Genomic DNA, 25,425 nt, shown 5'->3' on the forward strand with positions numbered 1-25,425 from the left:
TCCATATTTATTTTATACTTAGCAAAATAATTGTCACAAGCCTCACAGTGGTATCAGGCTTGGGTTGGCAGGATCTGACACTGAGGAGGGAGGAAACACAGGGGGAAAGGAAACCTGGGCTGGAGGAACACCCTGACTTCAGCTGACTTTTCCTCACTTACATGGAGGAGCCTTTGCCTGTGTATTTTGGACATGAGGCCGGGCAATAAACACCCTCATCTTGCATGAGCAGCACCTATTCCAAAACAAACTCCCCTGTATGGAAATGCCCTTAATATTCATCGTGTATCGTATTTTGTCAACCCTTTTCATAACAGAATGACCCAAAGGAACTTTTATGTGTTGGTGTACCTTCCTTAAGCATATGAGGATTTTGAAGTCAAAAGATTGCAGATTTACTTTATCATGAGAGATCTTGCATATATCTCTTAAACTATATTTACTTATTACAAAAAGAATGATTTGTGTCTCTTACTTTCATCCCTTAATAAAGGGCCTTTAAAAACAGTTTTTTGTTTTCTGCTTTGACTTGATTACATCATTTTCCCCAGCTGCTCATTCTGATAAAGCAGGAAAGATGATGTCACTCACCAATATTCCAGCCCTTTCTCGGTGATAACCTTCTTAAGGCACCTTACATCATCTGCAATATCATCATCGAGGAGATCTGTAGAGGAGAATGATGAAGACAAGTTAACCAAGAACAAACCTGAGCCCAGATATAGATACCTCAAAGGCACAAGAATTGTATCTCTGGTGATAGGGGGTCATGGACATGCAGTGATTCAGAGAAAGCTCTTGGTAGGTTTATCTCCTCCCAGTTTGTTTCCTCCTGGTTGACATGATAAGGCATGATGCTTCATAATAACAATGAACATAACCTCCAACATGTTGAGCCCCCAAACCAGGATGTGTTTCTTCCTGGCCGTGCTCCCACGTGAGTTACATCACCTGCACGAGATCACAGAACCCAAAAGACTCACTTTTTCCAGTGCTGTGCTCTCCTGGCATGCAAAAACATGTGTGACATGGTGCTGCAAGAGATTGTGGCCCCGAAAAAGTGCTGTTTTCAGGATGATATTGCAGCACTCAAAATGGCCGCCATGCTCTTGCGCGAAAAAACGGGATGTCCTGGGACACTTGCAAGGTATGAACAAATATCATAAGAATGACAAACAGATTAATATGCAGTAAGAAACCACCCTGCATGTCAACAAGCATAGGGGCCCTCTAGGGTGGCCAGCAACCTTTTTCAGCTGTGGGCTGGTCCAACATCCCTCAGACCATGTGGTGGGCCAGACTATATTTTTGGGGGGGGGGGAATGAACGAATTCCTATGCCTCACAAATACCCTAGAGATGCATTTTAAATAAAAGCACACATCCTACTCATGTAAAAACACGCTGATTGCTGGACAGTCCGCAGGCTTAGGTTGCCTACCCCTGTTCTAGAGGACAATTCTCTTACTTGATGATGTTCTTTATTTGAGGGCAGTGGCATAGGAAGGTCAGGTGGTACCCGGTGCGGAAAATTTCTCGTCACCCCCAGCCCACATTGATTTATTTTAATTTTGCCTGTAAAAATGGTTTGACTTTATTTCATATTTTCTTACAAAGGAATGTTGCTCCCTTCCAAGGCCTTTTCCAACTGGCCCAGAGGGTGGGGCCCAGGCCCTCACACTCCCAGCTACAAAAGGACTCTGTTGCAGTGCCTAGAGGGTGGGGCTGGACTCATTTGGAACAAACTCTTGGGGAAGTGCAGAGTTGTTCTGCTATTGCTTCCCTGTTCCAAGTGTCTAATGTGTTTTAAAATGTCCTTAAGCAGTTGGTGGCACTTTAAGTTGTTTCTTCTCCCCCCCCCCCTTTTGCTCTGTTGGGGTGGGTGGGATGGATATATGGCTGGGGATTAATTTTCATCTGATTCCCTGGTGGCCCACTGGAATGTGGAGTTAACTAGGGCTATCGACTGTCTGTCTCCCAAGCACCCTCTCTGATTGCATGGAGCCCGGACAGCCCCATGGTTTTCCCCAGAGATGAGGGCAAGGAAACAATCGCTGAGACGACTAGAGCGCCGGTGGCAGAGAACTCATTCTGAACTGGACCAGACACGGGTTAGAGCTCAACGTCGAGCCTACCAAGCGGCAATAGCCACGGTGAAGAAGACTTTCTTCACTGCCTCTATTGCATCTGCAAAATATAGTAGCAGGAGACTCTTTCAGGTGGTTTGCAATTTAACAGAACCTCCTTTACCATCGGGACCTTGTAAAGACCCCAATATCTCCTGCAACAATTTTTTTGCAGATAAAGTCGCGCATATTTGGAAGGAGGTAGACTCTACCATGGGAGCAGGACTGGGGCAGGAGAGTGCTAGAGTGGAGTTGCATGGAATCAATTTCAATCCGTTACCCCCGAGGATGTGGACAGGCTGCTTTGACGTGTGAAACCAACCACCTGTCTCCTTGATCCTTGCCCATCCTGGCTAATAAAAGCAAGCTGGGAAGGGCTGAGAGATGGGCTCTGCAGGGTGGTGAATGCTTCCCTCTGTGAGGGAGCTTTCCCACACCCGCTGAAAGAGGCGGTCATTAAACTGCTTCTTTAGAAAACATCTTTAGACCCGGCCAGTATGGCCAACTATCGTCCAGTCTCAAATATTCCATTCTTCGGAAGGTGATTGAGAGGGTGGATGCTGAACAACTCCAGGCACGCCTGGAGGATGCAGATCATTTGGATCCCTTCCAATCGGGATTCAGGCCTCACTATGGGACTGAAACTGCCTTGTTCGTGCTGGTTGATGATCTCCAGCGGGCTAGGGACAAAGGTGAAAGCTGTTTCCTAGTTCTGCTGGATCTCTCAGTGGCTTTTGTAACAATCGATCATAACATCCTTCTGGACCATCTATAGGGAACTGTTAATACAGTGGTTCCGCTTCTTCTTCCTGGGCAGTGTCCAGAAAATGGTGGTGGGGGATGACTGTTCAGACCCCGGGGCCCTCACTTGTGGGGTGCCTCAGGATTCTGTCCTCTCCCCCATGCTTTTTAACATCTACATGATGCCGCTGGGAGAGATCATCAGGGGGGTTTGGGTTGGGTGTTCATCAGTATGCAGATGATACCCAGCTCTACCTCTCTTTCTTTCTTTCTTTAATAAAGTTTTTTATTTATACAAGAAGAAAAAAAACAGAAAAAAACCATAAATACCAAAGAAGAAGAAGAGTTTGGATTTGATATCCCGCTTTATCACTACCCTAAGGAGTCTCAAAGCGGCTAACATTCTCCTTTCCCTTCCTCCCCCACAACAAACACTCTGTGAGGTGAGTGGGGCTGAGAGACTTCAGAGAAGTGTGACTGGCCCAAGGTCACCCAGCAGCTGCAGGTGGAGGAGCGGAGACGCGAACCCAGTTCACCAGATTATGAGACTACCGCTCTTAACCACTACACCATACTGGCAAATTACACACAAATTACAAAAATAACCATAGACACATAATTTTCTTAGCAAACAATAAAACATCTATTGGTCTTAACACTAAAGACCCAACCTCCCGTCTATTCCATATTTCAAATTCATATTACTTTTTGCCAATACACACTTTTATCATAATTAAGCTTATTCTCAATAAATCTAATTTCTTATATCTACCTTGGAACTATTACTGAAGTTCCTCTAATGCTGCAGCAGAATTTAAACTACTATATTTATTTTTCAGATATTCTTTGAAAACCTCCCATTTAGAAACAAATTCCTGTTTTGATTTATTCTTTATTTTTTCTGATAAACCATCTAATTCGGCATATTCTGTCAGCTTTTGGATCCAATCTTGTATAGAGGGAATTTCATTACTCTTCCATTTTGCTTCGATCAAAACTCTTGCTGCCGTCGCATATAAAAAGATACCCTTCCTCTTTTGTGGAATATCCAAATCTGTTATTCCCAGGAGGTAGGCCTCTGGTTTTTTATTGAAAGAGAACTTTAGAATTTTTTGCAGTTCTGCATGTATACTCTCCCAGAATACCTGTATTTTCCTACATATCCACCACATATGGTAGAATGTTCCTGAGTCTCCGCATCTCCAACAATTACTTGACACATTTTTATACATTTTTGAAAGTTTCCATGGTGTTAGATACCATCGATGTTGCATTTTTTGGAAGTTCTCTCTAATCGTGTAACAATTTGTGAATTTCCAATTGATCTTCCATAAATTTTCCCATTGGGCCATGGTTATTGGATGGCCAAAATCCTGGGACCACCTCACCATTGCCACTGTTACCTCCTCCTCCTTGACTGGACAGTCAAGGAGGAGTCGGTAAGTTTTGGAAAGAGTTTTTCTTTTAGAATTTACCAGATCAGATTCAAATCAGGAAATTTCTGTTGAGAGCCCCTATTGTTTGTCAGATTTAAATTTTTCAAATAACTGATGGTATTGGAACCAGTCTGAAATGTGTTCCCTTATTTTAATTTTATTTGGTTATCTTCATTTTTTAGAAGTATTTTATATGTTGGCCAGCTTTCCTGAGTATTTTTCCGTTTTACTCCTATGGCTTCTATTGGAGAAGTCCACCACGGGACTTTAGGCTCCATCAGGTCTTTATATTTTTCCCATACAGCAAAGAGTGACTTTCTTATTATATGGTTGGTAAAATTTTTATGAATTTTCGCTTTTCCATATATTAGGTAGGCGTGCCATCCCCAACGGTTGTCAAAACCTTCCAGGTCCAGGAGGTCCAAATCCTGCAACGTGCACCAATCTTTTAGCCAGGTGAAACAGGCTGCCTCGTAGTAAAGTTAGGGTTAGGCCTCCTCTCTCTTTTATGTCTATTAAGATCAGGTGTTTAATCCTAGGTTTCTTCCCTTTCCACAGGAATTTGGAAATTTCTCTTTGCCATATCTTGAGACAACCTGCTTCGCCCAGTATTGGAATAATTTGAAATAAAAAGATTAATTTTGGAAGCACATTCATCTTTATAATGGAAATCCTACCCAGAAATGTTAATTTTAGTTTACTCCAGGTTACAAAGTTTTTTCTAATCTCTAACCAAGTTTTGGTGTAATTATCCTGAAATAAGTTTATGTTCTTGGGGGTGATCCAAATACCCAAGTATTTCACTTTTGAGGAGATTTTCAGGCCCAATATTTTTTCTAAGTCGTCCTTTTCTTCTGTGGTTACATTTTTAACAAGCATTTTTGTTTTTGTTATATTCAGCTTAAAGCCTGCCACTTCTCCAAATTCTTTAATCAATTCCAGCACTCTTTTCAGACTTTCTTTAGGATTTTCAGTCATAACAAAAGCTTTAATTTTATATGTTTTGTTTCCCAGAGTGATGCCTTTAACAAGCTGATCCTTTCTTATCTGATTGTTCAAGACTTCCATCACCAAGATAAAGATCAGTGGTGACAGTGGGCAGCCCTGTCTGGTTCCCTTGTTTATTTTGCACTCCTCAGTAATTCTTCCGTTGATGATCAATTTTGCATATTGTTCCGAATAGATGGCATTCATTCCTTTACAAATATTTTCTCCCAGTCCGATTTCTTCCATTAATTTTTTCATAAACTTCCAGGACACGTTGTCAAAAGCTTTTTCAGCGTCCACCAACATAATAGCTGCTGGTCTATCAATTTTAATATCCAAATATTCTAATACATTAATCACACATCTAATATTGGATTGCATAAATCATCCGGGAAGAAATCCGGTTTGATCTTTATGAATTTTCTCTTTCAGCACCATTTTAAATCTATTTGCAAGAATGTCTGCGAATATCTTGTAATCGTTATTTAGCAGTGCAATGGGCTGTAATTGGCCATGTTTGAGGCATCTGTTCCCTGTTTGTGGATAAGAGTAATAAAGCTGTCCTTCCAGGTTTTCGGTAGCTTTCCGTTTGCCAGAATATTATTCATTAGGTCTTTCATGGGAAGAAATAATGCTTGTTCTAACTTTTTATAGTAATTAGCTGGGAGACCATCTGGGCCCGGTGTCTTTCCTGATTTTGATCTCTGTATAGCTTGTTGCACCTCCATAGCTGTTATTGGTGAGTTCAAGATTTCAGTTTTTTCCTTAGGTATTATTGGTAGTGTCAGGGAACTGCCATCTGAGACGCAGGAGGTGAAAGGGCTCACGGAGGGTGAGAGAGACCATTCAGCTGAGGAGGGGACCAGCAGGGGGAGAAGTGGAGTTCCAAGGGAAAGTGAGTTGGAGGGAGGGCTCAGAGACACTTCGAGCGAAAATAGTGGGGAGGTTTCAGGACCTCCTGTAGGGACACCCACTCCTCGCCGGAAACTGTCACGCCGAGAGTCCAGAAGACGCGTTTCCGTTAAGGAGCTTTTATGCTGGAAGAAGTTCCGTAAACGCCCACTGTCCGATTCAACGAGCGACTGATGGAGCCATGCTTAAGGAGCTCCGTCACAGACAGAGGTTTGTGGACTTAGCCAAACTCTGAGGGACTAGGATTTTACGCACAAGCAGCTCACCATCCCATCACAGGTAGTTTATTTTTGCCCAAATAATCAATTATTTTTTTCTAGAGTCTCTGGACCTTCTTTATATAGTTTTCTGAAAAAACTAGCAAAGTTTTTACTAATTTCCTTTGGTTCTTGGATCCATTTGTCTTCAGTTTTAATTTTATTGATAATTCTATCTTCCTTTTTCTTCTTTAATTGCCAGGCCAGAAGTTTGCCAGGTTTATTTGCAAACTCAAAATTTCTATGTCTCAACCATTTTATCTTCCATTGTATCTCTTCATTTATTATCATGGAGAATTGCGTCTGAAAATTTTTTATGCTTTGCTTAATTAGTTCATCATCTGGTTTTTGGAAAAGGATCCTTTCCTTTTTTCTAATTTCCTCCCAGACCTCCATTTTTTTCTTCTCCTTTATTTTCCTTTGGAATGCGTTTTGTTGGATAAAGAAGCCTCTTATGACGGCTTTACCCGCCTCCCAAACTTTCTCTAGATCTGCTCCTTGATTTAAATAAACTTAAAATATTCTTCTAAGATTTGCTTGGCCTTCTGTACAGTTTTTTCACCTTTTAACATACTCTCATTAAGTTGGCTTTTGTTTAACATACTCTCATTAAGTTGGCTTTTGTTACAATCGATCATAACATCCTTCTAGACCATCTAGAGGGAACTGTTAATACAGTGGTTCCACTCCTTCCTCCTGGGCAGTGTCCAGAAAGTGGGGGGGATGAGTGTTCAGACCCCTGGGCTCTCACTTGTGGGGTGCCTCAGGATTCTGTCCTCTCCCCCATGCTTTTCAACATCTACATGCAGCCGCTGGGAGAGATCATCAGGGGGTTTGGGCTGGGTGTTCATCAGTATGCGGATGATACCCAGCTCTACCTCTCTTTCAAATCAGAACCAGTGAAGGCGGTGAAGGTCCTGTGTGAGTGTCTAGAGGCGGTTGGAGGATGGATGGCGGCTAATGGATAGAGGTTGAATCCTGACAAGACAGTAGTTTTTGGGGTACAGGGGGCAGGCTGGTGTGGAGGACTCTTTGGTCCTGAATGGGGTAACTGTGCCTCTGAAGGATCAGGTATGCAGCCTGGGAGTCATTTTGGATTTTGGTTGGTCGCCTGGTAATGGCAGACGGGAGCTCTTTTGGCTGAAAGAGCCCCAGCGCAGTGAAACAAGGAGAGACCGCAAGAGCGACGTGGTCCCCCGGGACAAACCTCAGATCGCGCATTCTGAGGACCTGGTGATCCGGTGGGTGCCTTCTGGCGACTCCCCCACTCCCCGGTAAGCTCGTAGGAGCCCCGAGAGCGAGTGGGGTCGGAGATGCGGCACAGCGGAAACGACTGCTTCCTTCACAGCACGAAGCTCCGAGTCTGGGGTTTGTGAGCGGCCAATTCCTTCAAAAAAAAGGACTTAAAATTTGGAACTGTAAGTAAAGGATAAAGTTTAAATTTGATCAAGATTAGAAGGGAAAAAGGGATTTAAAAACAGAGGCAACCTCACCAAGAGTGGCGGCAACTTACGCACGAGCAACCCCATATAACCATTACAGATCTCTTTTGTTGAACTAAAGCAGAGTCGGTAAACGAGGACCAAAGCCTAAATAGTAAAAAGACTGAAAGTTTGCAAGTCAAATCTAATGCCCCCCTTCTGCAGGGGGAAGGGGGGAATTACTTTTAAGTTTTAAAAACCCTGTGAGACTGTGATTAAAGTAAAGAAGCTCCTTCATTCTGCTGCAGACCCCCGGGACGGAAAGGCTAGACTCCATTGTGACATCACAATGGAAGAGGAAACATTTGATTTTCGTTTCCATTGACTCTGTTATTTTGTATCCTGCTGCTGTCTGGACACATTTTAAAGTAGCTAAAAGTATCTGTTACCTCCAGGATTATATGTTAAATTCCAAAAGGGACTTCTTTTACAGCCTGCCTTTTAACAACAAGGAACCGGGGGGGGGGGGCTGCCTGGGCTGGCACCTGTGGGACTGGTGGTGGGAATCTGTTTTTCTCTCACTCCACTAAATTGTGGGACTGAACTTGAAATTCTTGAGCAACTATGAGTGCTGACTAACCAGATAAGGGAACTGGAAAACATGGCTCTAAAAGTGCAAGCTTTGAGGAATCAGTAATGAAAATCAGAGACAATACAAATCATAATACAGAGGGTATAGAAAAATTGAATAAAAAGTTTGAAGATTTAAGTATTGAACTGAAAGAGGTGAAGAATGAGATTACAACACATGAGACAAGGTTGGCACAGCTTGAGACAGTTAGAGTTTCAGATTTGGAACGAATACAATATGAAAATTCAAATTCTATTGCATTTCTTCAGATGAAGGAACGGGAATCTCATCTAAGATTGAGAGGGGTCCCTCAATTGGAAGAAGAGCCACTCAAGGAGTGTTTGACAGACCATTTTGTGGCGTGGTGGGACTTGAAAAAGTTGAACGGTGGATAGAAAAAGGCTATAGATTTGGGCCCAAAAAGGATTCAAAAATAACTTACGACTGCATTGTGGTCTTCAAGACCAAGGAACAAAGAGATAGCATTTTGGGACTGCAAAAAAGTTTTTAAAATTCAGGATAAACCTGGACTTCCAGCGGATTGCGGGAGTGAAAGCAAGCGGGATTCCTCGGTGCCGAGAGAATCCAGCTTTTGAGGGGAAAAGGGGGTGCTGCAAGAGCGCCGCAGCGCCTCAAACACCCTTGAAAGGATATTCAAGGGGCAGGATCCCGGCACAGTCCTTTGGCTTATCCCCCGGTCGCCAAGTAACCTCTTTTTAGAGGCGACAAGAGCGACGTGGTAGAGAAGCGGGCAGCGGGAAGCCATTTCTATCCCTCAAAAGCGAAGCTCTGAGCTTGCGCACAGAAGCGATCAACTCTCAAGCATTAAGAAATCGAATTGGGAGAAATATAAAGAAAAAATCTTTGGATTAGAGCTAATTTGAAGTGGGTAAATTGAAAAAAGGAGGTCAGCCTTGCCTGGAATTTAATCTACACACAAGAACAATTTACAGATCGGAACAAAATCGTAAGTTAATTCAAACGGATTAAATTGATAACTTTATTGGACTGCTTTTTAAAGGATTATAAATAGAAGAGATGTACTGTTAAAATAAGCAAAAACGAACAGTCTGGTCAGTGAATCGGCTGGAGACGTCAGGGAGAAGGCTCCAATACTTTTTTACTTTCGTTTTTAAAAGATCTGTGCAACTGACAGTTACGAACTTTAAAACTTATAATTTACCACTCTATGTCTGTGGAGGAGAGATTGAAAGAAAAAAGAGGGAAAATATAGTTTCTTTGCATTAATGTGTTTGAGTTTGAAGGGGGTTTAAGGAATTAGAAAGTGTTTTTTCTCCCTCTAGAGTCCGTACCCCACCCCTCTCCCAGCATTTGATTTGGATACAAAAGATCGAACTGCGCCATTTTCTATCTCCGATGGGGGGAGGTGCTTGCCCTTCTCTTTGAAGACTAACAAGAATTATTAAGTGGATAATTGGGGATTTTCTTTTTTCTCTCTGACTTTTTTATGGTGGATAAAAAGGATTAATTTTTCTTTCTTCTGGATGTTATTATCCTGTGGTTTTTTTCTCCCCTGGGCTGGACATGTTTTCGGTGTTGTCTCTGCTGTAACGACTTTTAAGTTTGAAGGAAGAAAGGGGCTCCGTTGCTTTTGTGTTTTTTTTAAATCAGATTTGCTAGCGGCAAATTGGTGATAGCCACATAAGTGGCAAGAAGATATTGATTTTACGTCCTGTTAAGTGGAATTAGCCATATTAGTGGCAAGAAGAGAGTGCCTGGTCTTGGTTTACTATATTTGGATATTTTTGTTGGTGGATTATATTATTTATAGTTTTCTCTCTTTTTGAATTGGACTCGGATTGGGATTTGATTTTTTGGTTTGGGAAATTGGTTCTTCCTCACTCCTATTGGATTTAAGACACAAAGTGAAGATTGGTGTTTCTCTTCTTTTTATCTATATACTCTAACTTTGAATTTGCAAATTGATTAGTGGATGGGATTTAATAAATAAAGGGAAGGGAAAGCAGTGGATTAACGTATTAAACAAATTTTTCTTTCTATCTGGAAATTGGTGGATTACAGAGGAGATCAGTGGTATAAAGGAAAAGAGGACAATAGGGAACGCTGAGAATGACGCATGCACAGAAAAAGACTGGGGCAACACCAGTAGAGAGGAGGATGTCGAGGCAAGAACCAGAATGGAAAGGAGAATTAGTAAAGATGTTTGCAGAGTTAAGATGGAAATTTTAAAAAGCGAGAAAAATATTGAGACTAAATTAGGGCAGATGGAGACAAAACTAGAGAAATTAGACAAAAAGATAGATGTAACTGTGAATGAATTAAAAGGGCAAATGAAAGAGATATCTAAGAGAACACAGAATTTGGAAGAGGGACTGAAAAGAACTAAATTAGAAATGAAGGAGGTGAAAAGAGAAGAGGAAAAAAATAGGACGGAAGTATCAGAAGTTAACAAGACACAGGAGGAGCTGTGGGATGCGGTGGCAATGAATGAACTGCGGCAAAGAGAGACAAATCTGAGATTGAGATCTGTACTGAGGTTCAGGGAGAAATGATAAAGGAGAAATTGATGGCAGAGATTGCCCAATGGTTAGATCTGCAAGTGGAGGATGTGGCCAAAACAATACAAAATGCCTTTCGAATAAGAACAAGGACAAATAGAGTGAGGAAATTCCCAGGAGATTGTCTGATTATTTTTAAAGACAGAGAGATGAGAAATTTAAGTTTACAAAAAAATAGAGAAAAAAAGATTAAATATTGATGGGAATTATATAATTATTTTTAAAGATGTACCATTACGCCTTTTGAAAAAATGAGATCGGTATAGACAGTTGGTACAATCTCTGAAGAAAAATGGAATTGAGTTCAAATGGGAATTTCCAGAAGGAGTGGCATTCCCTTCATAAAGGGAAAAGGCACAGACTCGCAAGACCAGATGAAGTAGACAAATTCTTTAGAAGATATAAGGAGCTGATTACAGAAGTGGAGACGATGGAGGCAGGTGCAGGCGGAGGAGAACCTTTAAGTTTGGAAGAGGAAGAAGAGAGAGACAAAAGAGATAAAGGAGGAAAAGAAGAAGATGAAAAGGAGGAGGAGGAGGAGGAGGAGGAGGAGGAGGAGGAAGAAGAAGAAGAAGAAGAAGAAGAAGAAGAAGAAGGGGGGAAATAATAATATTGGACATTGATGAAGAAGAAGAAGAAGAGTTTGGATTTGATATCCCGCTTTATCACTACCCGAAGGAGTCTCAAAGCGGCTAACATTCTCCTTTCCCTTCCTCCCCCACAACAAACACTCTGTGAGGTGAGTGGGGCGGAGAGACTTCAAAGAAGTGTGACTGGCCCAAGGTCACCCAGCAGCTGCATGTGGAGGAGCGGAGACACGAACCTGGTTCCCCAGATTATGAGACTACCGCTCTTAACCACTACACCACACTGGCTCTCATTGATAATATTTAAACCCTAATCAGAATACAATATGGCGTTAAAATTATGGACATGGAATGTTAATGGAATGAACGACAAAAAAACCCAAAATAAAATTGGACAATATTTAAAACAAAAGAATTTGGATATTATATGTCTACAAGAGACACATGTAAAAAAGACACACAGGAAAATCTTGATTAACAAAAAACTTGGAAATGAGTTTATTTCATCTGATAAAAGCAAAAAGAGAGGGGTGGTATTGTATATAAAAAACAAATTGGAGGCTCAACAAATATTTAAGGACGAAAAAGGGAGAATCATAGCAGTTCAAGTCAATTGGCAAGGTGAAAAATTGATAATTATCGGAATTTACGCACCGAATGGCAATAAAATGGACTTCTTTAAGGACTTGGAGTAAAGATTACTTGAATATTTGGATCAAAAGATTATAATAATGGGTGATTTGAATGGTGTTGTTTCAATGGAAATGGATAGACTACAGGTTGTGGGTAAAACAAAAGAAGGGAAACTTCCAAAGTCTTTTTTTGAAATGGTGGAGAACTGTAATTTGATTGATATTTGGAGATTAAGACACCCATTAGAAAAGCAATTTACTTTCCTCTCAGAAGCAAATCAATCAATGTCAAGAATTGATCAGATATGGACATCCAATGAATTAACATCGAGAATCCTAAAGATTGAAATACAACCAAAAGTCCTCTCTGATCATAATGCAATTAAATGTATTCTGAAAGGATATGAAGAAAAATCTTTCCGGTGGAGAATAAATGAAAATCTTTTGGATGATCAGAAGATAGTGGAAAGGGCGCAGAAATGCTTAACGGACTACTTAGTAAATAATATGAATAAAGGAACTAATATGAGCATGGTGTGGGACACTAGCAAAGCGGTGATGAGGGGTTTCTTTATTCAACAAAATGCGATTAAAAATAAAATGAGCGGGGAAAGGGAAAAAGGAAATCCTAAAACAAATCAAATAATGGAGAATGAAAAAAGATTAGTTGCTAGACCTAAGGATGAAAAAGTGAAACAAAGTATAAAAATGCTTCAAACTCAGTTTGCGATGATAATTAATAAGGAAGTGGAATGGAATATAAAAAGAATGAAACAGAAAAACTTTGAATTTGCAAACAAATCAGGAAAGTGGTTGGCATGGCAGATTAAAAAGAGGAAGGAGCAGAATACAATTAACAAAATAAAAGTAGAAGATATAGAAAATCCGAAAGGGATTAGGAAAGGATTTGTGGACTTTTATAGAGATTTATATAAAAGAAAGGAGAGGTGTAATATAAAAGGAATAGAGGACTATTTAAAGAAGAAAGAGGTGCAGAAAATATCGAACTGTAACAAAAACAAATTGAACGAACCAATTGAATTGGAGGAAATTAAAACCGCAATAAGAGACTTGAAAAGTAGAAAGACACCAGGACCGGATGGATTTAGTGCAAGATATTACAAAGAAATGAAGCACACCTACTAGTACCATTAAAAGAGGTAATGAATAATATTTTTAAAAAGGAAGAAATTCCAGAGACTTGGAAAGAAGCCTATATAACTTTTATTCCCAAACAAGATTTGGATTTGACTCAGGTCAAGAATTATAGGCCAATTTCATTGTTAAACAACGACTACAAAATGTTTGCAAATATTTTAGCAAATAGGATGAAAAGGATTTTAAAGGAAATGATACAGAAGGATCAAGCAGGTTTCCTTCCTGGTAGACAGATGAAAGACAACATAAGAAATATAATTGATATAATGGAATATCTGACTAACAGGAAAGATAAACAGGCAATGTTGATTTTTGTAGATGCTGAGAAAGCTTTTGATAATATTTCTTGGGAATTTATGTTAAAGAATTTAGAAGTTATGGATATGGTTCAGTCTTTCCTAAATGGTATAAAGGCAATATATTCCGAACAAAGAGCAAAACTAATTGTTAATAATGTAATAACGGAAAACATTGCCATAACTAAGGGTACAAGACAAGGGTGTCCTTTATCGCCGTTGTTATTCATATCGGTCCTGGAACCCAAAATTGATCTTTAAAGATGAGGAGGAGAGATACATTGCAGTGGAAATTACAGCACAAGGCAAAAAATATTTGTTACTGGGAATCTATGCAGCAAATGATGGCAAATCAGAATTCTTTAAAAACTTGGAAACAAGTCTTTTGGAGCACTTGGATTACAAATTAATTTTAATGGGAGATTTGAATGGAGTGGCATCTACCTTAATGGACAGAACTCAGAGGCAGAAAATATTAAATGCTGGCAGACTACCTAAAACTTTCTTTGAAATAACTGATAAATTCAACCTGTCAGACATACGGAGAGTTAGAAATCCAACTGAAAAAGACTTCATATTCTATTCAGATGCAAATTTGTCATTTTCAAGAATCGATTATTTATGGATATCCAGAGACCTGGTTCCTAAAACGGAAAATTTGCCCTAAAACTTGCTCAGATCATAATGCAGTTTTTATGGAATTGAAAATGTCCTTACAGGGTTCTTTCAGATGGAGAATGAATGATTATTTGTTGAGGAGTACCCAAATTGTAAATAAAGCCCAAAAAGCCCTAAAGGACTATTTTGAAATTAATATGAACCAGGGAATGGAAACAAGGGTTATTTGGGACGCCAGCAAAGCAGTAATGAGAGGATTTCTCATTCAACAAAATTCAATTAGGAGAAAGACACCGAATGAGAAAAAAGATAAAATTCTGGAACAACTAAAAGATAAAGAGAAGATCCTTAGAGGCAATCCAAAGAATTTGCAGACACAAAAGGAAATCAAAGCCTTAAAGACTCAATACTCATAGATTATTAATCAAGAAATAGAATGGAAACTAAGGAGGATGAGACAAAGGAACTTTGAATCTGCAAATAAATGTGGAAAACTTTTAGCTTGGGAATTAAAAAAGAGGCAAAAACAAAGTACTATCACAAGTATTGTGGCAGAAGGAAAGTCTGTGGAGAACCCTGTGACATAAGAAGATGTTTTCATAAGTATTATAAACAACTGTATAAAAAGGAGAAAGAAGATCATACTAAAATTGAGCAATTTATCAAAACTAATGGTTTGCAGAAGATTCCCGAGGGTAAAAAGATCCTACTAAATGGACTAATTACAAGACAGGAAGTGGAATACGCAATAAACTCAATGCAACTTGGCAAGACCCCAGGACCAGATGGTTTATCAGCAAAATACTATAAGATACTGAAAGCCTGGCTTATTCAACCATTGTTAGAAGTTTGCAATAAGAGTATAGGAGGGGGAAGAGCACCTGAAACCTGGAAGGAAGCTTATATTACTCTGATCCCAAAACAAGATCAAGATAGATCCAATGTCAAAAATTACAGACCAATCTCCCTACTTAATGTGGATTATAAAATCTTTGCAAATATATTGGCCAACAGGCTAAAGAAGGTTATGTCTGAATATATCCATAAGGACCAGGTAGGTTTCCTACCTGGAAGACACATGAAAGATAATATTAGGAATATTGTAGATATTTTGGAAAAGTTGGAAGCAAGAAAGAACTGTAAAGCAATGTTAATGTTACAGAAAGGTAGCCGTGTTGGTCTGCCATAGTCAAAACAAAAAATTTTTTTCCTTCCAGTAGCACCTTAAAGACCAACTAAGTTAGTTCTTGGTATGAGCTTTCGTGTGCATGCACACTTCTTCAGATACACTTGAAACAGAAGTTGCCAGATCCCTCTATATAGTGAGAAGGTGGGGAGGGGTATTACTCAGAAGGGTGGTGGGAATGGGTGATTGGCAGATAGCTGTGATGAGCCTGTTGACGACTCTTAATGACTGCAATAGGTCTTACAGGAAAAAGCAAGGGGTGAGAAGGTGAAAAATGGACAAAGAATAAACGGACATAAATCGGACATCAAGAATCACAAGACAGAGAAACCAGTAGGAGAACACTGGAAAGAGAAGCTGCTGAATTGCAACTCATTACCAAACTTAAAACCATGGAGAGACCTGGTCTGAACAAAGACATTGGATTCTTATCTCATTATACATGACAAAGCCATTTTTCACCTTCTCACCCCTTGCTTTTTCCTGTAAGACCTATTGCAGTCATTAAGAGTCGTCAACAGGCTCATCACAGCTATCTGCCAATCACCCATTCCCACCACCCTTCTGAGTAATACCCCTCCCCACCTCACTATATAGAGGGATCTGGCAACTTCTGTTTCAAGTGTATCTGAAGAAGTGTGCATGCACACGAAAGCTCATACCAAGAACTAACTTAGTTGGTCTTTAAGGTGCTACTGGAAGGAAAAAAATTTTTTGTTTTGGCAATGTTAATGTTTATTGATGCAGAGAAAGTCTTTGACAATGTATCTTGGAGTTTTATGTCACATAATTTAGAAAGTATGGGGGTTGGTCAAGAGTTTTTAAATGGTAACATGAACAAAAAGCTAAAATTATAGTAAAAAATGTGGTATCAGAAGAAATTAGAATTGAGAAGGGAACCAGGCAAGGGTGCCCACTTTCCCTTCTGCTGTTTATTTTGGTCCTTGAAGTCTTGTTAAGTATGATAAGAAAATATGAACAAATTAAAGATATTGTAGTAGGATACAAACAGTATAAATTAAAAGCCTTCGCTGGTAATTTAGTATTGACATTACAGGACCCAGACTCCAGTGCAGTAAAAGCACTGGAGATGATACAGGAGTTCGGACAGGTAGCAAGATTTAAGTTAAATAAGAGCAAAACCAAAGTACTAGAGAAAAATCTGCATAATGAGTAAAGAAAATCATTACAAGAAAAGACGGGCCTAGTCTTTGTGAAAAAAGTTAAATATCAGGGAGTTAACTTGTCGGGGGAAAATTTGAACTTATATAAAGACAACTATGAGAAATTATGGAATAAAATTAAGAGAGATCTGGAGATATGGTCGAATTTAAAATTGTCATTAATGGGCCGGATTTCGATGGTCAAGATGAATGTATTGCCAAAGATGTTATTTTTGTTTCAAGCCCTCCCAATTATTGACAATGTGAAATATTTTAAAGAATGGCAGAAAGCTTTATCTAGATTTATCTGGCAGGGGGAAAACCCCAGAATTAAATATAAATTACTAACAAATTCCAAAGAAAGAGAGGGATTTTCCCTGCCAGATTTGAAGATCTATTTTGAAGCAGCAGCGCTTTGCTGGATTAAGGAATGGATACAACTAGAAGGTACTGATGTCTTAGACTTGGAGGGATTTGATAATGTGTTTGGATGGCATGCATATTTATGGTATAGAAATTAAAGTCACTTAACAGATTAGAGAACTGGGCCAAAACAAACAAGATGAATTTTAACAGGGAGAAATGTAAAGTATTGCACTTGGGCAAAAAAAAATGAGAGGCACAAATAAAAGATGGGTGACACCTGGCTTGAGAGCAGTACATGTGAAAAGGATCTAGGAGTCTTGGTTGACCACAAACTTGACATGAGCCAACAGTGTGTAAAAAAGCCAATGCAATTCTGAGCTGCATCAATAGGAGTATAGCATCTAGATCAAGGGAAGTAATAGTGCCACTGTATTCTGCTCTGGTCAGACCTCACCTGGAGTACTGTGTCCAGTTCTGGGCACCACAGTTCAAGAAGGACACTGACAAACTGGAACGTGTCCAGAGGAGGGCAACCAAAATGGTCAAAGGCCTGGAAACAATGCCTTATGAGGAACGGCTAAGGGAACTGGGCATGTTTAGCCTGGAGAAGAGGAGGTTAAGGGGTGATATGATAGCCATGTTCAAATATATAAAAGGATGTCACATAGAGGAGGGAGAAAGGTTGTTTTCTGCTGCTCCAGAGAAGCGGACACGGAGCAATGGTTCCAAACTACAAGAAAGAAGATTCCACCTAAACATTAGGAAGAACTTCCTGACAGTAAGAGCTGTTCGACAGTGGAATTTGCTGCCAAGGAGTGTGGTGGAGTCTCCTTCTTTGGAGGTCTTTAAGCAGAGGCTTGACAACCATATGTCAGGAGTGCTCTGATGGTGTTTCCTGCTTGGCAGGGGGTTGGACTCGATGGCCCTTGTGGTCTCTTCCAGCTCTATGATTCTGTGATTCTATGATTAACAATGTTACTAAGATTGGTTAAAATACGGTTGAGATTTACCATATTTTTCGCTCTATAGGACGCACCTGACCATAGAACACACCTTGTTTTAGAGGGGGAGAACAAGAAAAAATAATTCTCCCCCTCTCTGCTCAGCGCCCCTTCAGCGAAGCGGCAGGAGAAACAGAGCCCCTTCCATTTCTCCTCCCACTTCGCTGAAGGGGCGCTGCGCGGCTCTCCCTCTCTGCTGAAGCTGGGAGTTTTGCTCGCGAGGTCCCACTGCGCTCCAAAGGCTTCGGGTTACTTTCACTGAAGCCAGGAGAGTCTTGCTCTCCCGCTGCGCTCCAAAGGCTTCAGGCGGCACCGACCCCTCTCGCTCTCCAGGCTTCAGCGAAGCAACGTGAAGCCTCCGGAGCGTGGAGGGAGCACTCCCTCTGCGCTTTGGAGGCTTTGTATTGCTATCACTGAAGCCAAGGAGCCTGCATTCGCTCCATAGGATGCACACACATTTCCCCTTAATTTTTGGAGGGGGAAAAGTGCGTCCTATAGAGCGAAAAATACGGTTTGTTTGATTTTTTTGGAAAATCAATATTGGGGGGGGGCGGACAACAGAATGCAGCAGCTAGACTCGTGACTGGGAGCGGGCGCCAAGATAATATAACACCGGTCCTGAAAGACCTACACTGGCTCCCAGTATGTTTCCAAGCACAATTCAAAGTGTTGGTGCTGACCTTTAAAGCCCTCAGTCCAGTATACCTGAAGGAGCGTCTCCACCCCCATTGTTCTGCCTGGACACAGGTCCAGTGCCGAGAGCCTTCCGGCGGTTCCCTCACTGCAAGAAGTGAAGTTACAGGGAACCAGGCAGAGGGCCTTCTCGGTAGTGGCACCCGCCCTGTGGAACACCCTCCCATCAGATGTCAAAGAGATAAACAACTACCAGACATTTAGAAGACATCTGAAGTCAGCCCTGTTTAGGGAAGTTTTTAATCTGTGGCACTTTAATGTATTTTTAATTTTTGTTGGAAGCCGCCCAGTGTGGCTTGGGAGACCCAGTCAGATGGGTGGGTTGCAAATAATTTATTATTATTATTATTATTAGGATTCTGGGCTTCTGATAACTGTTGACAGATACTTAAATTTACAGTTTGGATTGTGTTTTGGCTTGTGTTATTTTATTTATATTTATTTATTGTTTATTTATTTAATAAAATTTATTTTTAAAAAACCTGCAAAGTGGTTTACCAAAACAAAAAACAAAAAAACACCAAAGCACTAAAATCAAGAAAAATTAACAATCCTACTTTAAAATATACAAAACATTAAGATTAAAATTGCTTCATCTTCCTAAGCATCTAGGTATGCTTGCCTAAAGAAGAATGCTTTTAGCAGTTGCCAGAAATGAGTCTAGCAAAGGCATGTGCTTTATTGCAATAGGCGGGGAATTCCAAAGTGCAGGTGCTGCCACACTAAACAATGCAGTACAGATATTATGTGGAACGTGTAGTAGTGCTTGAAACAACTGAAGAGGAGGTTTTATTTATTGTGATTTCACCATGCTCTGTATTATCTGAAAAGGAAAACATTTATTTAAAAAACAGGACTGCACAGCAGCAATCTACTCGCCTGTGAGTCTCATCATGATCAGTGGGACTTATTCCCAAGCCGACGGTGCATAAGATGGGCTGCTATCCTTTGCACCCCTTGCGTCCAACTTGTACCTAAAACTCTGCACAAACCTGCACCAGAGAATTGTAGAGTTGGAAGGGATCCCTGAGTGTCATCTAGGGGCAATGCAGGAATCTCAACTAGACCATCCCTGACCGATGGCCATCCGTCTCCTGTTTTCCCCCTCAGCCAGGACACACAACAACGGAGACTGGAGGTGGGGGGAAAGATAAATTTTGACAATGGGGCAGATTTGTAAGGCGCATGCAGGCCCAGCTTGAAGACTTTACACAGAGGAACCCCACCCACATGTAACGTAACAGGCAGGGAGCCAGCTCAGATAGAGAGAAAGACATGGGGGGGGGGGAGGACAAAAGAGTACCAAAGTCTGTCCATTTTATCCTCTTTGCGATGGTGGCACTAGGGCTCTGGGATGCAGCCAGTGCTCTGGGACCACCCTCCCCAAAATATTTACTTGTCTTCAATGTATTGCTACCACTGTTATTCTATAGTACTGATCCTTTTTAAATTAAACACTTTCTCTAAAATTAAAATGGCAGAAGTAATCAGTAGCATATCAAAGGAAGCAATCAGATCAGTAGCAATCAAAGGAAAGGTGAGAGAATAGTTCCTAATTGATACAAGGGAGACACAGATACACAAGCACACAGAAGTAAATAATCCAAGTGTGGCTTGATGTTATATCATCAAGTTGTTAAGTGTTATGCTGCTAAGTGAAGCTAAATCCCCACTGACCCATGACAGAGGAAATGAGGCACATTCATTTTATGTTACACGGATAAGATTATTTTAGTACGGTAACCCCATCCTGCGAATGGAGGCTAGCATGTGAGCAATTTCTGCGAAGGTCGGTGATAAATTTCATCCTCAAAATTACTGCAACGTTTTCTCCAGAAGACATTTTCTCTGTATCACTGAAAGCGCTGCAGACACACACACATTTTTTGTGCACAATTTGAATTACTTGGAGGCCACTCTGAGAATCTGTATACAGTGGTACCTCGGGTTAAGTACTTAATTCGTTCCAGAGGTCCATTCTTAACCTGAAACTGTTCTTAACCTGAAGCACCACTTTAGCTAATGGGGCCTCCCGCTGCCGCCGCGCCCCCTGAGCACGATTTCTGTTCTCAACCTGAAGCAAAGGTCTTAACCTGAGGTACTATTTCTGGGTTAGCGGAGTCTGTAACCTGACGCATATGTAACCTGAAGCGTCTGTAACTCGAGGTACCACTGTAAATACTTGGTCATTAAAAATAACATAAAACAAATGCCAACAGACAATGAAAACTCTGCACAAAAGCATGGTTTTATAAGCTTTGTCACCAGCCTTGGGGAGAGGGGTGGGAATGTACAGTTTGCTGTACTTAGCCTTGAGATGGGAGACTGAAAGGGCTTAAAAAATAAAAAATAAAAGTCTTGTGTCTAGGAATATTTTTCTGCAAAAGCATCAGACTGCTTGTCAAAAGTGTGAACTTCATTAATAGACCCTATTTAAAGGAATTGGTCAGTTAGCTTTGCTGATTTTCCTCATCTTTTAATTACTGGCACACAACTGCTTTGGGGGTTGGAAGTGTGGTCAAGCACATAGCGTTCTGGAACTATTAATCAAGCTCCTTTGAGTGTATGTCAGCAAAAGCAATAAATGCAGTAATATTAGCAAAGCTTTCAAACCCTAGAGCTGAGAAGGCAGGTCTGAAAAAATCACTGAGGGCCACGTGTGTAGAAGCAAGCCACGTGGGCTAACCATTAACTAAGCATATTGCATTGATCAGATGCATCACTCAAAATAACTTCCCATCCTCCTCCGTTGTTTGCTCGCCTGACTGCATCCTACCCATGCAAGGGAGACCGGCGGGGGTGGCGGGGGGAGGAGGATCCTATCTTCCTGCCGGGGAGGCTGGGGGCAAAGAGGAGGCCAACGGCCCAGTGCCCAGGGCGCTGCTGAGCTGCTCCACTGGCGCCACACGCGGGCAAAACGGGGCAGCAGCGCCGCCACTGTCCCACGTGCTCCGCTTTCGCGGGCAGCAGAGGCTTGTCGGAGGGGGACGGGGGTCCAAAGCGGGACAGGCAGCGGCCTTGGCAGGCTTCCCCAACAGCCCAGAAAGTCGGCCTAGGTGAAGAAATTGAGTTGAAGCCAAGGGGATCCGGCCTTGCCTTGCCCTAGCCCCGCCCCCTGCCCACAAGCGATTGGCCAGCTGGGTTGGGGGCGGGGTAAAGGCAAGGCAAGGCCGAATCTACTCGGCCTCGTCTCATTTTCTTCACCTAGGCCGGGAAGCCCAGCGCCGGGTCCCAAACCACCTTGGAGGGTAGGTAGGGCAGTAATGGTTCTTGATAATTTCCCCCGGGCCGGCCCGCCCACCTCGTTTGAGGGCAGTTCTGATTGAAACTTCAGGGGCCATAAAAAGAGGGAGAGCCCCAGGGGCCTTGAAGGTCTCTAATCACTTCTACCACTTCAGGCTACCTTATTCTGCTATGCAGGTAAACCAGGCCTCCCTTACCAGGTAGGAAACTTGCATAATGATCACAGTTCGGGTGGCCATGTATATCCTCCCCTCTACTTAAAGTGTCGCCTGGTCTAAGTTCAGTTTAGAGATAAACAACCCTAAGAAGCAAGAACTGAAGAGGTCTTGAAGTTGCCCATCAGGACCTGGCGTCTGCTGAGCACGAGTCACTTGATGTATTCCACACTGTGGCAATATGTTTTTCTATTTAAATAATAGTAATTTAAATTAAATGTACATTAATTAAATTAAATTTGTTTTCTTGTAATTATACGAGTAATTTCATAACAATTATATCTAAATGTGCATATATACAAATAAACTGCCATATGCAAATTTTGTGCAGACTGATAACCTTAAAAAAAAAATCCTTTAGGGATGCATGGTGGGGTGCTTTTATTTTTGGAACAGGGCACTGAAGCAGAAGGTCCCTCTCAGAACCTGGTCTAGGTCTCCAACATATATGTATGTATGAAATAATAGGCTATAAAGTCTCATTACATAATTACCATTTGTTTCACAGTTCTAACCTGCATCCTGCCCTTCTGGAAGTCTGCTTACGTTCTCCCCCCCCCCCTCCCAAATTGCACCAGGCAACTTCAAACCTGCTCAGGTTATCAAGTGGGGATTGCATCAGTCTGGTGAATCATGCACCTGTTGGTTAATGTGCTCAGGACGTCCAAGCTGTCTTGGAGTATAGGCTTTAGAGTAGGAAGTGTGGAACCTGGGGCCCAGAGGCAAAATCCAGCTCTCTTTATCCTGCTTTCAAGACTTTCCGCAGGCCAAGCACACACACCGCTTTAGCATGGCTCATCATTAATGCCTGTTTGTGCATGCTTTCTCCCTAATAGATGCACTTTACTGGCTGGAGTATTGCATTGCACAATTTGGGGAAATATCCATGGCCTGTCTCTTTTTAGAAATAAGCCACTCATCTTGAGACATACAGTACATGGCAAAAGCAGGAAAAAAGGGGTCACTCACAATCACAGGAAATGTTGCATTTGTTCTGTGAGGGCCGCCTCTCATTAAAGCACCATTCCTGGCCGCTCAGATGGAATAGCCCGTAGTGTGGGACACCCTCTTCTGTCTCGTAGTATTCAGTGTTGTAATTAGCTGGGAATCCAGCCATACAGACATCTGGTAGGGAAGCAAAGTATAAAAACCAGGGACTCCGAGTGTCCTTTCTTTCCTAAAATCAGTTCCCAAACACAGAAACAGAAAAGTATTTTTTAAACTTCTCCAAAAATCCTGCTGTTTGAACACTTTCAAAACATTGACATACCCTTTCTTGGTTTTGATGTTCTGAGTTTTGAAATGCTGTTGTTTCTATTTCAGTATTCTTAAAACAGCAATGTTTCTAACAGCTTTTAACATTTTCCTAAAACATTCTGAATTATCCAGTGCTACCTTTAATCTTGGGGACGCGGGTGGCGCTGTGGGTTAAACCACAGAGCCTACGACTTGCCAATCATAAGGTTGGCGGTTCAAATCCCCGAGACAGGGTGAGCTCCCGTTGCTTGGTCCCTGCTCCTGGCAACCTAGCAGTTCAAAAGCACGTCAAAGTGCAAGTAGATAAATAGGTATCGCTCCGGTGGGAAGGTAAAAGGCATTTCCGTGCGCTGCTCTGGTTTGTCAGAAGCGGTTTAGTCATGGCCACATGACCTGGAAGCTGTACGCCGGCTGCCTTGGCCAATAAAGCAAGATGAGCGCCGCAACCCCAGAGTCGGTCACGACTGGACCTAACAGGGGTCCCTTTACCTTTACCTTTAATCTTGCAACTGATGAAGTTCATGAAAATTTATTATATCATAAATGTGTCAGCCTTTAAGGTGCCACAAGACTCTTTATTTTCAATCTTGCCTGCTCTGTCAGTTCTCATTTTTCAGATATGCCACATTATTTTAAAATGGTCAAAGATAATAACAATAATACTGTAAACAAAAAACCCAAACAAATCCATATAAATTGCTACACATGTCATCTAGAAATGAGAAACCAAAGGGAGGTTGGGATCCACAACAAATTGGGTGTAAATTTATCCTAACAGAGCAGCTGGACATTGTACGTCCAGCAAACAAGACTCACATTGTTTTACGTCAATACCGCGAAAGCCATCCAGCCCAAGATCTCTCAGCTTGTAAAACAATTCACAATCCTCAAACTTCCTTGTCTCGTTTGCCACCATGAGCAGGCATAATGACAGAAGGTGAAGTGTCTTCATTGCCGCACATCTCTCAAGTCCAGAGCCTCAGCCTTTTATGGCCCCTGCCTTTGGACTGTAGGCTGCCCAATCCATGTTAAATTGCATCATGAGTTGGTTCTGTTAGTCCTACTTCAAGTAGCTCTTCTGAAATCATTACTTTCAGTGGCCCCCTCACAGATGTTTGTGATTCTTTTCTTTTTTTCTTTTTAATATGAGCAAATTTAAAAAAAAATCTCAAAGTATGTCCAAATGAGCCAACCCTTCTCAGGCATCTGATACCTTGTGGTCACATCCGTGGAACTAGAGACAAAGCATGTTTCTCATTTACAGTCAAAATAAATTAAAACAATTCTTTAAAAAGATAGTTAAAAAGACTCTTCTTAAAAACCTAAAAATTCCCTTAAAATAAGTCTTCAAAAAAGTTATATGATCTAAGAAAGTTTAAAAGAATCCTTCCAAAAGAATTTAAAAATTATAATGTAGCACCTTTGGGACCAACTGAGTAGTTTTTGTGTGCATGCACACTTCTTCAGATACACTGAAACAGAAGTCACCAGACCCTTCTTCAGGTATACCCAGAACAAACTTAGTTGGTCTCTAAGGTGCTACTGGACATTTTTTAAAAATTTTAATTTATTTCTCTCAGTAGTTAGAGAAATAAAAGAAGCAAATCCTCTTTGCCAAAACAGTCCCTATTGGAATCAGTGATTCATTAATTCACTTATTCAAGTTGTATCCCACTTTGCCAACTCTATAGGGAGAGATTGACTATGTCATTAAGTTATTATTAATTGATATTAGGAATACACTAGGGATTAGGGAAGAAATTCAGTTCAGTTCACATTTAAAGGCAAACCTACCAAATCTGCACTTGCTGAAACAATACAGAAACTGAAACATCCATCCTTCAAAATTCGTCCTTCTCTGAATTGCAGCTTTCCAGCCAAAGAATGGGCACAAAAATTCATATAAAAGGTAAGGTGTGTCTAGAAATGCATAGGTGTTTTTTTTAAAGCATCATGTTAG

General features: G+C 41.1%; 1 protein-coding gene across 3 annotated transcripts in view; it reads right to left on the reverse strand.

The window, feature by feature from the left end:
* The window catches only part of LOC128398542 (lysozyme C-like), a 57,129-nt gene extending 32,723 nt beyond the window's left edge, over positions 1 to 24,406 (reverse strand). The window contains exons 1-3 of one of the 3 annotated variants that reach the window (XM_053359772.1): positions 24,282 to 24,406; positions 23,178 to 23,333; positions 600 to 667 (exon numbers count right to left, since the gene is read on the reverse strand). In XM_053359772.1, coding sequence (XP_053215747.1) covers positions 600 to 667; positions 23,178 to 23,333; positions 24,282 to 24,381 — 324 coding nt within the window. In that variant the 5' untranslated portion in view covers positions 24,382 to 24,406. Of the gene's footprint in view, positions 1 to 591; positions 668 to 23,177; positions 23,334 to 24,281 lie in introns of all 3 variants that reach the window. The other 2 variants (XM_053359771.1, XM_053359770.1) reach the window with 2 other exon arrangements.
* Between the last annotated feature and the right edge of the window lie 1,019 nt (positions 24,407 to 25,425).

Source organism: Podarcis raffonei, chromosome 12, assembly GCF_027172205.1.
Source record: "Podarcis raffonei isolate rPodRaf1 chromosome 12, rPodRaf1.pri, whole genome shotgun sequence".
NCBI lineage: Eukaryota > Metazoa > Chordata > Lepidosauria > Squamata > Lacertidae > Podarcis > Podarcis raffonei.